At 38.3% G+C, this 15,422-nt stretch overlaps 1 protein-coding gene across 5 annotated transcripts in view; it reads right to left on the minus strand.

The window, feature by feature from the left end:
* ZFYVE9 (zinc finger FYVE-type containing 9) overlaps positions 1-15,422 on the minus strand; it is a 182,138-nt gene that overhangs the window by 59,864 nt on the left and 106,852 nt on the right. For 2 of the 5 annotated variants that reach the window (XM_019957481.2, XM_070786537.1), the window contains 3 exons: positions 5,511-5,610; positions 2,928-3,104; positions 1,103-1,272 (listed from right to left, as the gene is read on the minus strand). In XM_019957481.2, the coding sequence (XP_019813040.1) occupies positions 1,103-1,272; positions 2,928-3,104; positions 5,511-5,610 (447 nt within the window). The remainder of the gene's footprint in view (positions 1-1,102; positions 1,273-2,927; positions 3,105-5,510; positions 5,611-15,422) is intronic. The other 3 variants (XM_070786538.1, XM_070786540.1, XM_070786539.1) reach the window with 3 other exon arrangements.

Consider the following 15,422-nt stretch of genomic DNA (forward strand, 5'->3'; position numbering starts at 1 on the left):
AAGACAAACACACATAGCTGGAATTAATCACCTTATTATAATCTTGACCACCATATTAAATGGGCAAATAGGAATAAGATAGGGACCCACTGTATAAACAATCCTATGTGTATACTTTCTAATTATGGTCCTAGGTGGCTCTATTCTTTCACGGACTCAAAAAAAAATGAAGATAATATTTGTCCCCTTCTGAAAATAAACCTCCAAATGTGACCAGTATATCCTATAGAGACAAAGTAAATGTGACCACACAGTATGAGCTCGTTTCCTCAGATAAACTAATCTTTTACCCATTAAGTCCGTAGATTTTCAACTTATTTTTAAGCTTTAGAATCCCTTTTTAAAAATCTTACATGGGAAAAAAAAAAAATCTTACATGGAAACACTACAGGTAAACCATAAAAAAGTAGAGATACTCAGACTGAAGACAAAGGGACAGATTAATTCCTCAGCCATCTTCCTATTTCCTGGCCCTTCCTCACCACGACAACTTCTTGGAGGCTATCACAGAACCTGGGGAATATGCTTTTAAAAAGCTTGTGTATCATGGGACCAGGGTTTCCCTGGTGCCTTGACAGCAAAAGAATCTGCCTGCAATGCAAGAGATGCAGGAGAAGTAGGTGCAATCCCTGCATAGAGAAGATTCCCTGGAGGAGGGCATGGCAACCACCTCCAGTATTCTTACCTGGAGAATTCCATGGACAGAGGACCCTGGCAGGCTCCAGTCCATGGGGTCACAGTGTCAGACATGGCTGAGCGACTGAACACACATGTATATCTGTATCAGGGGACCAAGATTCTCTCCAGCACAACCTCTAGCTACAGTGGTAGGCTGAGCTCACCCAAGAACGCCCTTTATAAGATTCTTTCTCCTGAAAAAATTTCCAAATATAGAGCAACAAGAACAACTGATTTTGCCACATTTATTTTAGCCCTAAATGCACACACAAGCAGGCACATTCACGCGCACACACACGAAACTGTATCAAAAGTCTATAGGGTTCCACAGAAAGGTCACTCAATCCAGAAAAAGGCAAGACAGAGGCAGCACAATGCTGAGAAAAGAAAGTACTCACTTTTAGTTGTTGTTTTATTTTCTTACCTCTGCTGGTAGAGGACTGGTAGCTGCTGGCTTGACTGGGTCGTGTGCCACAGCCAGGGTTCCTGCAGAGGAAGTTCCATTCATGGTTAATTTGGCTGCATCAGCAACTTCTCCATTAGGCAAGATCCCATCAGCAAACCAAACTCGCCTCTGCTCTCTGGGCTGAGCCACTTGAGGAGCCAGAAAAATAAAACAGGCATCACTGTGACATTGGTAGGGTTTCTAACACCAAGAAGAGAAGGTCACCAATTTCAGATGTACAAAGAAACCACTATTTAGCATTTTATAATTATAAACATAATTGTGTGCATAAAAGTGGTTATCAGTTAATAAAATACACATTTAAATATATTCCTTACTTCTATAATTAAATATATTCCTTACTTCTATAATCCCTTAATTCTATAATCTTTAAACACAGTTTTAAAGATTTAAAACACTTTGCTTTAAAATATTAAATACGCCTATGATTGTCACATACTCTGTCCTGTTAACACAAACAGATAAACTAAGAAAAATGTTTGAAGTGCATAGGAAATAAACATCAGGGAAAAAATATCTAGAAATAGACGTCCAAATCTCCAGAAAGTATGAAGTTTCTGTAGGAATGAAGTATCTATCTGGAAAAGTGATACAGCATTTTGAAAGGGCAAAAGATGCCCTGAAGAATGTTGAAGAATCATTAACTAATTAAAGAAGAGCTGGCACAGATATGAAAGAACTGGGAAGCAAACTGACCAGATCTTTGGCTGAAGCGTAGCTGAGAAAGAAAAAGACTGATCTGGCAGTGTGAAAGAAGTCTGCATTTTAGTAAAAGGATGGGGAAAAGCTGGAAAACTGAGTCCGGAAAAATGATCTCTTCAAATCCAGTTTTGAAAATCAATTCAAACAGTGAAAACAAAGAGAGACTAGGGAAAAACAACAAAAGATGTAAAGAGGATAAAGATTTTAAGAAAGAAAACCTGAGCTCATAAAAACACGAGAATGACTAAGGGATGATCTGAAAAGAAGAGGAAATGGGGAAAAGTATGATAATGTCAATAGAAGTTTTTGATCTTCAAAAGGGGAGGAGGGCTATTTAGCAAGGGGAAGGGAATACTGCTAGACAAAAAAGTTATAAAATTAATGAAAGAATACAGAGTTTAATTATCAAGGGAGACTTATTGACAAGATCATTTTAAAGAAATAAATAATTGCTACTTTTGCTATTCATAATCCCCTGAACTTAACAAAGTGCCTTTCATCTAACAATACTATTATCATAAAGATATAATAAACTAAAATAAGTTGAGTCTATAATTTTCCATCTATCATATGATATCAGAATTAAAGTTTGATTTTATAAAGATCTGTGCACCTAACACAGTATTTTCATATTTTTATATGGATAGATTTTTTTTAAATGGCAATATATATTCCAAAAATTGATACTAGAATGGGCTGTTCAGAAAAAAGAATTCTCATTTTTATCACTTCTTAAAGTCCTACAAAGAACACTAAGGTAGGCATGAGGCTAGGATTTTTCAGGCTGACTTCAAATTCTTCAACTCTTTTCAAGTAAAAACAAAGTAATTACTCCATTCTTAAGTGGGAGAGGGTATTGGCATATTTTTAGAGGTGCCTCCAAATTATCAGGCAATACAATATTATTCTTAATTTGCCCAGAAATAGTCTCAAGACATTTCTCACCTGTTCTTCCACTTTAATAACCACCCAAAGGGACTTATCTGCAGCGTGTTAAAGACTTGTGATGTAAAATCACATCAGCACCTTTTCAGAGGAACTTGGTGAGGAAAAAGAGAAAGAATAGCACATGATCCCCTACCTTCTGCTCCAGGGTGCTTTAAAACTCCCACAGGTACCATCACAGTGGGAGGTGGAGAGCTCAGGGCTCCTGAGGCCTGAGCTTGCTGCAAGGGAGGGATAGTAGAACAGTATTCAGCAGGATTGTTAGGGTTAGGGCTCTGGCTTGAGGCACTCATCATGTTCTCCCAGGCTTGAGCTAAAGCAAATACAGACACAATCAATGTGAATGGATTGCAAAATATGGACATCAAGACCTCCACAATATTGGATAAATAATGTAGTTCCTCCTCATTAACACTCATAGTATGTCTCTCTTCCAGCTAATAAAGGTATTAAGGAGACAGGTGATTTTATTCAGTAAAGGAGACCATGTAGTTAAGTAAACTATTTGGAAGCAACAAATAAGAATTACAGGATACTTCTGATACAGACTGACGGCAGACTAGTCTTGAGGTTAATGATAGGCTCCTGGCTCCTTTAAAGAGGACCACACATTCTCTTAAGAGGGAGTAAAATAAGTTTAAACTTATTAAAGATTTACAGTTGGGATAGCATTTAGACTTTTCTGGTGGTGGGGCAGGTTTAATATTTAATGCATTAAAAAAAAAAACCTCAGGGGCTAAAAGAGCAAAACTCTGTTGTATGATATTTTTTGTTTCATTTCTACATTTTTAGGCTCTTCTCAGCTGAAGTAAAATCTCATTTGAAAAATTCTGAAGCCTAAAGCTCAGAAGAAAACATCTTAACATTTCTATGAAGTTTGCTTTCGTGCAATCATTACCCTGTGTAAACGTATACAGCAAGAACAACCATTTCACATCTCTGGTGTGTCTCAAAAGCACAGGACCCATTTGAACATGAAAATGTGCCAATATCATATAAGTGCCATCAACCAGTATGAATGATCACAAATGTGTTAAGGTTCTGCATACTCCATAATTTTACTAATTACTGACATATCAACTATTGTCTTCAAAGTAAATAGGATGAAAGATGCTACAGAAATGAAATATATAAATTTTATTATCTAGGCTCAGGTAATATCACACGCTCAGGAATAAAATCACCCAATTTTTGGAGCATTTTTTAAAAAATCTCATTCTGCATCAAAGAATGATCCATAAGATTTTGAATACTTGTTGCCTCCAAACTGCAGGACAAAGCTAGAAAACAACAGTTATGTTCCTTTGAAAGCACTGGCAGGAAGAGGGAAGGAAGAGAAAAGGAGAAAGGGAAAAAGGGACAGGGAACACTGAAAAGCATCAAATTAAATATTCAGTAAAAGACCAGGCTAAGCCATGCGAAAGGAAAGATGCTGGAAAAACCAGGAAAAGAAGAATTTAGGATCCCCTGTTAAGGGCATCCTTGGCTTAATAAAAAAAGTAAGTATTCCATATGAATCCTCTGCCATTTCCTTCATCTTTAGCTATGCCAAGTTAAAAAAACAAGCTATCAAGTTGGAAGACCTCATCAAATAAAAGAGGTATTGGGTACTGTAATTAAGCAGCATGCTATTATCTGTGAATAAATATCTGAAAATGAAATGATCACTGAGTGAAATAACCACCATCTGAAAAATGACCCTTAAGAGTAAAGAGAATGAATTCATATTTGATCAAAATTATAAGAATTCAGAAATGGGAGGAAACTGGGTGGATCATAGGAAATCAGAAAAGATCAGATTAAATAACATGCAATAGGTTAATAAGCCAGCAACAGGAAAACATCACTATGAGCAACGCAGACACAAAGAGCAGGAGGGGCTTTGAGCAGATAAGTTTCAGCCTCCAGGAGACACACTATCCTGGCGTAAGCAGCACTGGTATCTAACGCCAACATTTCATGTCTATTAGTAACTATTCTGGCAACTCTACAAAGATGCACTCAAAAAGAAAACACCAAATAGTCTAATCAATTTTATTTCATCTTTTTACAAGAATACTCTGGGGTTGGTTGGTTTGTTTGGTTTTAACTAAAATGCCCTTGGATTTATTTCCAGTCCTGCAAAAGGTGAACACAGGATAAGCTATATTTACCTTTTCCTGGCCATATTCTTTGACCATATAAGTAAATTCAAAATCATTATCCTCATAACAAATCTAAGTGGTACTAAGGTGATAAATGATAGAAAAATGCAATTTTCTTTGATCCTAGATGCTAAACATATTTATTTTTCACAAGATGAGTGAACCAAGGTGTTAATAAGAATATATTCAGTCATTAAGATATTCCCTAGAAAGAGAATTCTTCCCTCGAAAGGAAAACCTCAGCCCAGTTTAAATATTTCATCAACTTAGTGGTCAACAGCCCCCTCCCCCTCCCACTCCAGTTACTTCACAGGAACATTAACAGCCATGTAGCACCAGATTTCCACAAAAATTTCCATTCTTCCTGCAAAACTTACCTGAATTTAGCAATTATTCATTAAACTAGGCACAGGAATTCTGAAATACTAAGATATTTTCAAATTTTTCTGTTAAAGTTACAACATCTGAGAAGGTGAGCAACTTGAAGAGCAAGGCAGGAAAAATCAGGAGTTTTTTCACTGGCATTCTCTTGTTCTGTCTCAGTAACTGTGAATTCAACCTGTTTTAATACTTACCATTCATTAGCACTGAATGGCAGATTACACATACTCTAGCTTCCTTTCTATCCATGTATAACAGTTTACATTTCAGGCTACAGCAGGAAGCACAAAAGACCTGCAGGAAAAAGAACATACTAAATTACTTAGGATCAGAGTATAAAGGAAGTAAACCAATACTGATCAACACTGTGGTCAGGAAACCATATTAATACAACACTAAAAACTTCAAAGTGAAGTCACTCAGTCGTGTCCGACTCTTTGTGACCCCATGGACCCCTGTGGACTGTAGTCTATGAGATTCCTCTGTCCATGGGATTTTCCAGGCAAGAGTACTGGAGTGGGTTACCATTTCCTTCTCCAGAGGATCTTCCTAACCCAGGGATTGAACCCAGGTCTCTCGCATTGTAGGTAGACACTTTACTGTCTGAGCCACCAGGGAAGTCCTAAAAACTTCAAAGGAAAATGCAATTGAGAAAGCTGGGTGTGGAGACCCCTATTCAAAAGCAAGAAAGAGATGAACATATCTGTCAAAAATAAGGAAAGTTAAATTGCTGACTGAGAACAAACATTTTTAGCCAAGACTATATAGCAAATATATACATGCCCAGTCTCTTTAGTCAAGTCTGACCCAGGGAGAGAACCCACATGTCCCGTGTCTCCTGCACTGCAAGAGGATTCTTTACCGCTGAGACACCGGGGAAGCAAATACATAGCAGGGGAAAAAATCTAAGCTGTTTTTAGGCAAAATTTCTCTTCAAAATATCATATGACATGGGTGTTTAGACCAGTAACATCTGCTATTTCTGTTTAAAGAGTCAATATTGTTGTCGTTCAGTCACCAAGTGGTGTCCGACCAGGCTCCTTTTGTCCATAGGATTCTCCGGGCAAGAATACTGGAGTGCATTGCCATGCCCTTCTCCAGGGTACTGGAGTGGGTTGCCATGCCCTTCTCTGGGGATCTTCCCAATCCAGGGATCGAACCCAAATCTCTTAGTCTCCTGCAATGGGAGACGGGTTCTTTACCACTAGTGCCACCTGGGAAGCCCTTAGCTTTCCTGCCAAGAAGCAATCGTCTTCTAATTTCATGCTTGCAGTCACCATCTGTAGTGATTTTAGAGCCCAAGAAGAGGAAATCTGTCATTACTCCACCTTTTCCCCTTCTATTTGCCAAGAAGTAATTGGACCAGGTGCCATGATCTTAGCTTTTTTACTATTGAGTTTTAAGCTGGCTTTTTCACTCTCCTCTTTCACCCTCATCAAGAGACTCTTTAGTTCCTCTTCTCTTTCAGCCATTAAAGTCATATTATCTGCATATCTGAGATTATTGATATTTTTCCAAGCAATCTTGATTCCAGCTTATAACTCATCCAACCCAGCACTTCACATAATGTGCTATGCAAACAAGTTAAATAAATGGGGTGACAATAAATAGCCTTGTCATACTCCTTTCTTAATTTTGAAACAGTCAGTCTTCCACATAATGTTCTAACTGTTGCTTCTTGACTCACATACATGTTTCTCAGGAGACAGGTAAGATGGTCTGGTATTTCCATCTCTTGAAGAGTTTTCCACAGCTTGTTATGATCCACAACTGAAGGCTTTAGCATAGTCAATGAAACAGAAGTAGATGCTTTTCTGGAATTCTCTTGCTTTGTCTATGATGCAGCAAACGTTGGCAATTTGATCTCTAGTTCCTCTGTCTTTTCTAAGTCTAGCTTGAATATCTGGTAGTTCTTGGTTCACGTACCACTGAAGCCTAACTTGAAGGATTTTGAGCATAACCTTACTAGCATAGGAAATGAGTGAAATTGGCCAGTAGTCTGAACATTGTTTAATATTGAAGATTGATCTTTTCCAGTCTTGTGGCCACTGCTGAGTTTTCCAAATTTGCTGGCATAATGAGTGTAGCACTTTAATAGCATCATCTTTTAGGATTCTAAATAGCTCTGCTGGAATTCCAGCACTGCCACTAGCTTTATTGGCAGCAGTGCTTCCTAAGGCCCACTTGACTTCACACTCCAGAATGTCTAGCTCTGGGTGAGTGACCACACCATCGTGATTATCCAGGTCATTAAAATATTTTTTTGGTATAGTTCTTCATGTATTCTTGCCACCTCGTCTTAATATCTCTTCTGCTTCTCTCATTTCAGTCTTTGATTGTGCCCATCTTTGGACGAAATGTTCCTTTGATATTTCCAATTTTCCTGAAGAGATCTCTAGTCTATCCCCTTCTGTTGTCTTCCTCTATTTCCTTGCATTGTTCATTGAAGAAGGCCTTCTTGTCTCTCCTTGCTATTATCTGGAACTCTGCATTCAGTTGGTTATACATTTTCCTTTCTCCCTTGCTTTTCACATCTTTTCTTTCCTCAGCTGTTTGTAAAGCCTCCTCAGACAACCATTTTGCCTTCTTGCATTTCTTTTTCTTTGGGATGGTTTTGGTCACCACCTCCTGTACAGTGTTATGAACCTCTGTCTACAGTTCTTAAGGCACTCTGTCTACCAGATCTAATCCTTTGAATCTATTCGTCATCTCTACCATATTATCATCAGGGATTTGATTTAGGTCATACATGAATGGCCTAGTGGTTTTCCCTAATTTCTTAATTTTAAACCTGAATTTTGCTATAAGGAGCTGATGATTTGAGCCAAAAGTCATCTTCAGATCTTGTTTTTGCTGACTGTATACAGCTTTTCCATCTTTAGCTACAAAGAATGTAATCAATCTGATTTCAGTACTGACCATTTGGTGATATCCATGTGTAAAGTCATCTCTTGTATTGTTGAAAAAGGGTGTTTACTATGACCAGTGCATTACCTCTGTGTGACTCCATGGACGTAGCCTGCCAGGCTCCTCTGTCCATGGGATTTTCCTGGCAAAAATACTGGAGTGGGTTGCCATACCCTTCTCCAGAGGATCTTCCTGACCCAGGGATCAAACCCACATGTCCGTCTCCTGCACTGCAGGCAGATTCTTTACTGCTGAGCCACCAGGGAAGCAAATATATAGGAGGAAAAAAAAAAAAACCTAAGCTGTTCTTAGGCAAAATTCCTATCTACAAACATATAACTTGGGTGTTTAGATTAGTAACATCTGCTATTTCTGTTTGAAGAGGCAATATAGCAGGTGAAATAAACAAAGACTGGGAATTCTGGGCTTTCACTTCTGTTTTTTTACTACCCTTATGTGTGGAATAATAATCATACCAGCTGCTTTCATTGGTTTGCTATGCAAGCCAGGAAAGATCAAAATACACAATTTAACCATAAAAGTAAGCACAGCCCCAGCTCCAGGGAATCAAACCAGGCCACCAAAAATTGGCCATGCCAATTTCCAGCACCTTATTTCCACTTTCCAGGGTTGGTTCCCGACAATCTTACTTTATTTTCCCTTTCATACCAGGCAACAAGAATCTCCTTAGCTCCCTGTTAAGATTTATTTTCTTGAGAACTCATTAATCCCTATCAGAGAAAACTTCATACAGGTAGAAAGGTGTTCCCAGCAGTGCAAATTTTACTAATCCAGTTTTTATGGCCAATAAGTATCCTGTATCTTACATAACTGAAACAAGGGATGAGGTCCTATTAAAGACAAAGTGAGAGCAATCACCTCTCCTTCTACTAGGTATAATTAATCTACCTAGTTACCATGACTACCAATTTACATTTTCAGAGGCTTCCCATTATCAAAACAACTCTGTGGTATAGGGAGAACTGGGCTATATTACCTTATTTTCTATCAGAGGAAACTGAATTTGGATCGTTAAATGACTTGCTCAAGTTCACAGGAAACTATATGAATTCTAGGCACTTAACATACATGTATTATCTCATCTAAACTCATAAATTCTATGAAAGCATTCATTCATAATTAACAGAGTTAAATAAATGTGAAGTAAAACTACTCTGTCATATAGCTAGGAAGCTACATAAAAGGTTCGAAACACTGTATTGGAGGCAGTTACCAAAACCATCCCAAAGAGAAAGAAATGCAAGAACTCAAAGTGGTTCTCTGAGGAGGCCTTACAAACTGCTGAGAAAAGAAGAGATGTGAAAGACGAAGAAAGGGAACGATATACCCAACTTAATGCGGAGTTCCAGAGAACAGCAAGGACAGATAAGAAAGTCTTCTTAAGTGAGCAATGTAAAGAAATAGGGGAAAACAACAGAAGGGGAAAGACAAGAGATTTCTTCAAGAAACTTAAGAGATACCAAGGGAATAATTCATGCAAAGATGGGCACAATAAAGAACACAGATGGCAAGGACCTAACAGAAGCAGAAGAGATTAAGAAGAGGTGGCAAGGATACACAGAAAAACTATACAAAAAGGTCTTAATGACCCAGATAACCACAATGATGTGGTTACTATTCTATAGCCAGACATGGAGTGTGAAGTCAAATAGGCCTTAGGAAGCATTACTACAAACAAAGCTAGTGGAGGTGCTGGAATTCCAGCAGAGCTATTTAAAATTCTAAAAGATGATGCTTTTAAGGTGCTGCACTCAATATGCCAGCAAAATTGGAAAACTCAGCAGTTGCCACAGAACTGGAAAAGGTCAGTTTCCATTTCAATCCAAAAGAAAGGCAATGCCAAAGAATGTTCAAAGTACTGTACAACTGCACTCATTTCACATGCTAGCAAGGTAATGTTCAAAATCCTTTAAGCTCGGCTTCAACAGTACGTGAACCAAGAACTTCCAGATCTACAAGCTGGATTTAGAACAGGTAAAGGAATCAGAGTACAAATTGCCAACATCTTTTGGATCATAGACAAAGCAAGAGAATTCCAGAAAAGCATCTTCTGCTTCATTGACTAAGTAAGCTAAAGCCTCTGACTCTGAGGATCAGAACCAACTGTGAAAAATTCTTAAACAGAAAACCAGACCGCTTAACCTGTCTCCCGAGAAACCTGTACGCGGGTCAAGAAGCAACAGTTAGAACTGGGCATGGAACAACAGACTGGTTCAAAATTGGGAAAGGAGTACATAAAGGCTGCCTGTTGTCAACCTGCTTATTTAACTTCTTTATGCAGAGTACATCATAGGAAAGGCCAGGCTGGACGAATCACTAGCCAGACAATCAAGACTGCCAGGAGAAATATCAACAACCTCAGATATGCAGATGATACCACTTTAATGGCAGAAAGCAAAGAGGAACTAAAGAACCTCTTGATGAGGGTGAATAGTGGAGAGTGAAAAAGCTTGCTTAAAACTCAAAGTTCAAACAACTAAGATCATGGCATCCGGTCCCATCACTTTATGGCAAATAGATGGGGAAAAAGTAGAAACAGTGACAGATTTTATTTTCTTGGGCTCCAAAACCACTGTGGATAGTGACTGTGGCTATAAATTAAAAGACGCTTGCTCTTTGGAAGAAAAGCTATGACAAACCTAGACAGCGTATTAAAAAGCAGAGACATCACTTTGCCATCCATATAGTCAAAGCTATGATTTTTCCAGTAGTCATGTAGAGATGTGAGAGTTGGACCATAAAAAAGACTGAGCACCAAAGAATTGATGCTTTTGAATTGTGGTGATGGAGAAGACTCTTGAGAGTCCCTTGGACTGCAAGGAGATCCAACCAGTCAATCCTAAAGGAAATTAATCCTGAATATCCATTGGAAGAACTAATGCTAAAGCTCTAATACTTTGGCCAGATGATGCAGAGAGCTGACTCACTGGAAAAGACCCTGATGCTGGGAAAGACTGAGGGCAGGTGGAGAACGGGGTGACAGAGGATGAGATGGTTGGATGGCATCACTGATTCAACAGACGTGAGTTTGAGCAAGCCCCCGGAGATAGTGAAGGACAGGGAAACCTGACATGCTGCAATCCATGGGGTCGCAAAGTCAGACACAACTTAATGACTGAAAAACAACAGCTCATTACAATGCTCTTAACACCACAATTCAACACAACTGTAGTTTGAGAAATTAACTACCGAGCAGGGAATGGCACCCCACTCCAGTACTCTTGCCTGGCAAATCCCATGGACGGAGGAGCCTGGTAGGCTGCAATCCATGGGGTCGCGAAGAGTTGGACATGACTGAGCGACTTCACTTTCACTTTTCACTTTCATGCATTGGAGAAGGAAATGGCAAGCCACTCCAGTGTTCTTGCCTGGAGAATCCTGGGAACGGGGGAGACTGGTGGGCTGCCGTCTATGGGGTGGCACAGAGCTGGACACGACTGAAGCAACTTAGCAGCAGCAGCTGCTTACCAAGAAGCATAACCAAGTGGCTATGTTTTAAGACCAGAGGACAAAAAAACTTGAGAAATTGATCTCTGAGATTGTAAGCCAACAGATTATTTTAAAGTTCTTTTAATTCAGGGTCTTATAAAGGTTATGCCATATTCACCACCAAAATCCTCAGCGGTAAACAAAACTGACTGTAAGTCAAGTTATTCAAAAGTAATTTGCAACTTAATGTATAATTTTATTTAAAATAACAAATTGCCATCTAGCAAAATACAAATCAGGGTTTCTTCACCTTTCTTTTTGAATTAAGTATAAAAGTGTATAAAAGTATAGCATTAAGTTTAATAGGTTTTTTTTTTGAGGGGAAGTATTTTATTTTTGTATTGATACTACTGTCACTCAACTCTGCAGGGAAAAACAGAGAAAAAAGGAATAACAATGGACAAAAATTACTACCTTTAAATGCTCAAAGGTCCAGGTGATGTCTATGCAATAAACCTATTAGGTTTTTAATTTGTACCCTCTCCATCACATTTATGGGGAAAAAGCATGAGTTATACAGCCAAAAAAAGCCTTGGTTGGTTTCTAGTTCCACTTAGTTTCTTCAACTGTAAAGTAGGGATAATATCACCGTTTACACGGGTTTACTAGAAAGATTAAATTAGATAATAAACAAAATACTGAGCATGTACTAAATAAATGTTAGCTCCTTTCTGATTCCCTCTTAGCTGGCTGCCTAGGAACTGTGTGGTCATAGTTCCAGGTGTTGATAGAGAAGTGGCCCTAGTACTATGGACTTCAATTTCACCATTCTCTTATTCTGTTTTTTCCTAAAATAATTGCAAATTGCTTTGGAGTGTGGACTCTGCAAGTCAAAGAGTCTGAGTTAGAATCCTAACTCAAACAGTTAGTTGCTGTGTGATTTTGAACAAGTTACTTAATCATTTTAAACCTTTTGCAAAATATGGATTATAACACTAGCTATCTCCTAAAGAGTTAACATATACTAAATAAGATAATATAATCAGCATTTAGAAGTGTCTGGCACGTGGTAAACATTGAATAAATATTAAATGAGAACATTATCTCATTCTCCTCACCATCACTACCACCATCATCATCAATCTGCCTCCAACTGTAAAGCATCTGCAACTTTGTTATTGTTTTGTTACTTATTATATTTCATATACTAAAGCTTTGTCATCTACAGAAATATGAGCAGTATGTTTTCATACAGTGACCATTCCTATACTGTTTTTGCCTCTCTTTAATTAAAAACAGAACAGTAAGCAATACATAATGTTCACTGAATGAATCAATGAGTAAACAAATAAATGGAAATAGATGAACAGATGGCAACATAGATGGGCCCTTTTCGACTTTCCTTGCTTTTCCAGTAGAAAGTACTTTTATTGCAAAGACAATGTAACAAGTTAAAAATGTCTCCAAAGACAAATACTGACCCTATCCCAAGAATGGACTGGACTAGTACCATTTGGCTGAAAGTTTAATACAAAGTTTTACAGGGCTATGAAAATTTCAATTTTCTCCTAGGATTTACTTTCCCACTCCAAAATAACTAACAATTTTCTGAAACCTTCATCATCTATCCCTATTTCACCTTCTCTCTATATTTTTGATATGAAATATGAGCCAAGGATTTAGAAATTTCTTACTGCTTTCACCACTAAATACAAAAATTTACCTAAATACAAAAAAAAATTCCCTACCTTCTCTTTCTTACCCTTGTTGAAAACCTAACACTCAATAAATGCACAAATGTCATCTCTCTGGCTTTCTCAAAATTTTTTCTCTTCCTTTGATTAATCCCCTTTTTCTTCTAAAACAACTTGTCTAGAAGATCATTCATGATGTTATATAAATACAGTAGTATCTTCCATCCTTAAAAAAATTCACCCATAATCACCACCTTCATTTAATAATTGCTCCAATTTTTTCTGTTCTCCCTTAACAGTAAAATCTGAAAAGTATCTCTCAGTCCCTTCACTTCTTATTCCATTTTCAACCAATTCCCCATTTTTGACCCATCCTGCTTCTGTATTCATAGAATAGAAAAAAGCATTCTCTATCAAGACAGCTTTTATAAGTGACCCTACTGTAGTCAAGTATAATGGTCCTTTCCCTGTCCCATCTTATTGACCCTGATCAGCATTTTACATAGGTGATAGTCCCCATCCTTTGACAAACTACATTCTTCTTTTGACTTCCAAGACAACACATTTTCTTTGTTTTCTACCTGTCTCTCTGCCACTCTTTCTCAGTCACTGTACTGAGTCTTTCTTCTCCATTTGACCTCAGTGGCTCAGGCCTGGGCCCTTTCTCTTCCGTCTATCCATTCTTCCCTAGGTGAGCTCATGCATCCCCATGGCTTCTCACTGAATTCCCTACATAACCTGCAAAGCCCAATGATCTATTCCCTGAGTCCCTCTCTAAGCTCTTTTTATGAGGTTTCTTTTACTTGTTGTACTTTAACCACACTGTATTCCTTTCAGTTTCCTGAAGAGGTGCTTTCCTGCCTTAGAGACTGTGTCTATAATGTTCACTCTTCCTAAAGCATTCTGCTCCCTGTTTTGATGACTGACTCCACAAATTTCATATATCACCTAAAATGCCACTTTTCAGAGGACTGCCCAGACCTTACTCCCCCTGTCCCTCTTATACAGTATCCCTCCTTGTTAATTTCCTAAATAGGCCTCATCACAATTTGCAATTCTATTTGTTTGCTTTTGGTTATTCCCACTAATCTTTACATGAGAATATGGATCTTAGCATAAACCAGCACCCAGCACAGTGACAGACACTCGGTGTTTACTGAATAAAGTAATTGTCTGGGATTCATTTATTCATTAACAAACATTCACTGAGTGCTTTGTAGGTAGCAGGTACTACACCAAATGCTGGGGATATAAAAAGAATCATAATCACAAGATCCTTACAGACCAATGAGGGAGAAGGACAAAGATAATACTGTATGATAAGTGCTATGACATGGGTGAGGCTGATTTTTAGCCCTCAGTCTTTTCAATGGAAAACATTTCCTAGCTTCATTAGAACTCAAGATGAAACCAGCGTGCTTGATCCTGTTTCACCACGCCAGAATGGTTAAACTCATGTCAGTGAAAAGATAGGACAGGCAGGTTTTCAGGCAGAGTATGAGGGAAACTAACTTACTATGCAATATTCTATTTAAAGCATCTATTTCTTACTCTTATATCTATTGTTTCCCATTAACATAAGCAAATAGAAAATGGGATTGCCCTGATGGCTCAGTGGTAAAGGATCTGCCTGCCAATGAAGGCACACAGGTTTGATCCCTGGTCCAGGAAGATGCCACGTGCTGCAGAGCAACTAAACCCGTGTGCCACAACTGCTAAGTCTGTGCTCCAGTGCCCAGGAGCTCTACTACTGAGCCCACGTGCCACAACTACTAAAGTCCACGTGCCTAGAGCCTGGGCTCTGCAATAAGAGAAGCCACCACAAGGAGAAGCCCATGCATCACAACTAAAGAGTAGCCCCCACTCACCACAACTAGGAAGAAGCTCTCATAGCAACAAAGACTTAGCAGAGCAAAAAATAAATAAATAAAATTATTTTTAAAAAGAAAACAAACAACCCAATTAAAAGATAGGCAAAAGATTTAAATAGACACTTTACCAAAGAAGATACACAGATGGGAAATAGGTGTAAGAAAAGATGTTCAGTATCATGTC

This window comes from Bos indicus, chromosome 3 (assembly GCF_029378745.1).
Source record: "Bos indicus isolate NIAB-ARS_2022 breed Sahiwal x Tharparkar chromosome 3, NIAB-ARS_B.indTharparkar_mat_pri_1.0, whole genome shotgun sequence".
NCBI lineage: Eukaryota > Metazoa > Chordata > Mammalia > Artiodactyla > Bovidae > Bos > Bos indicus.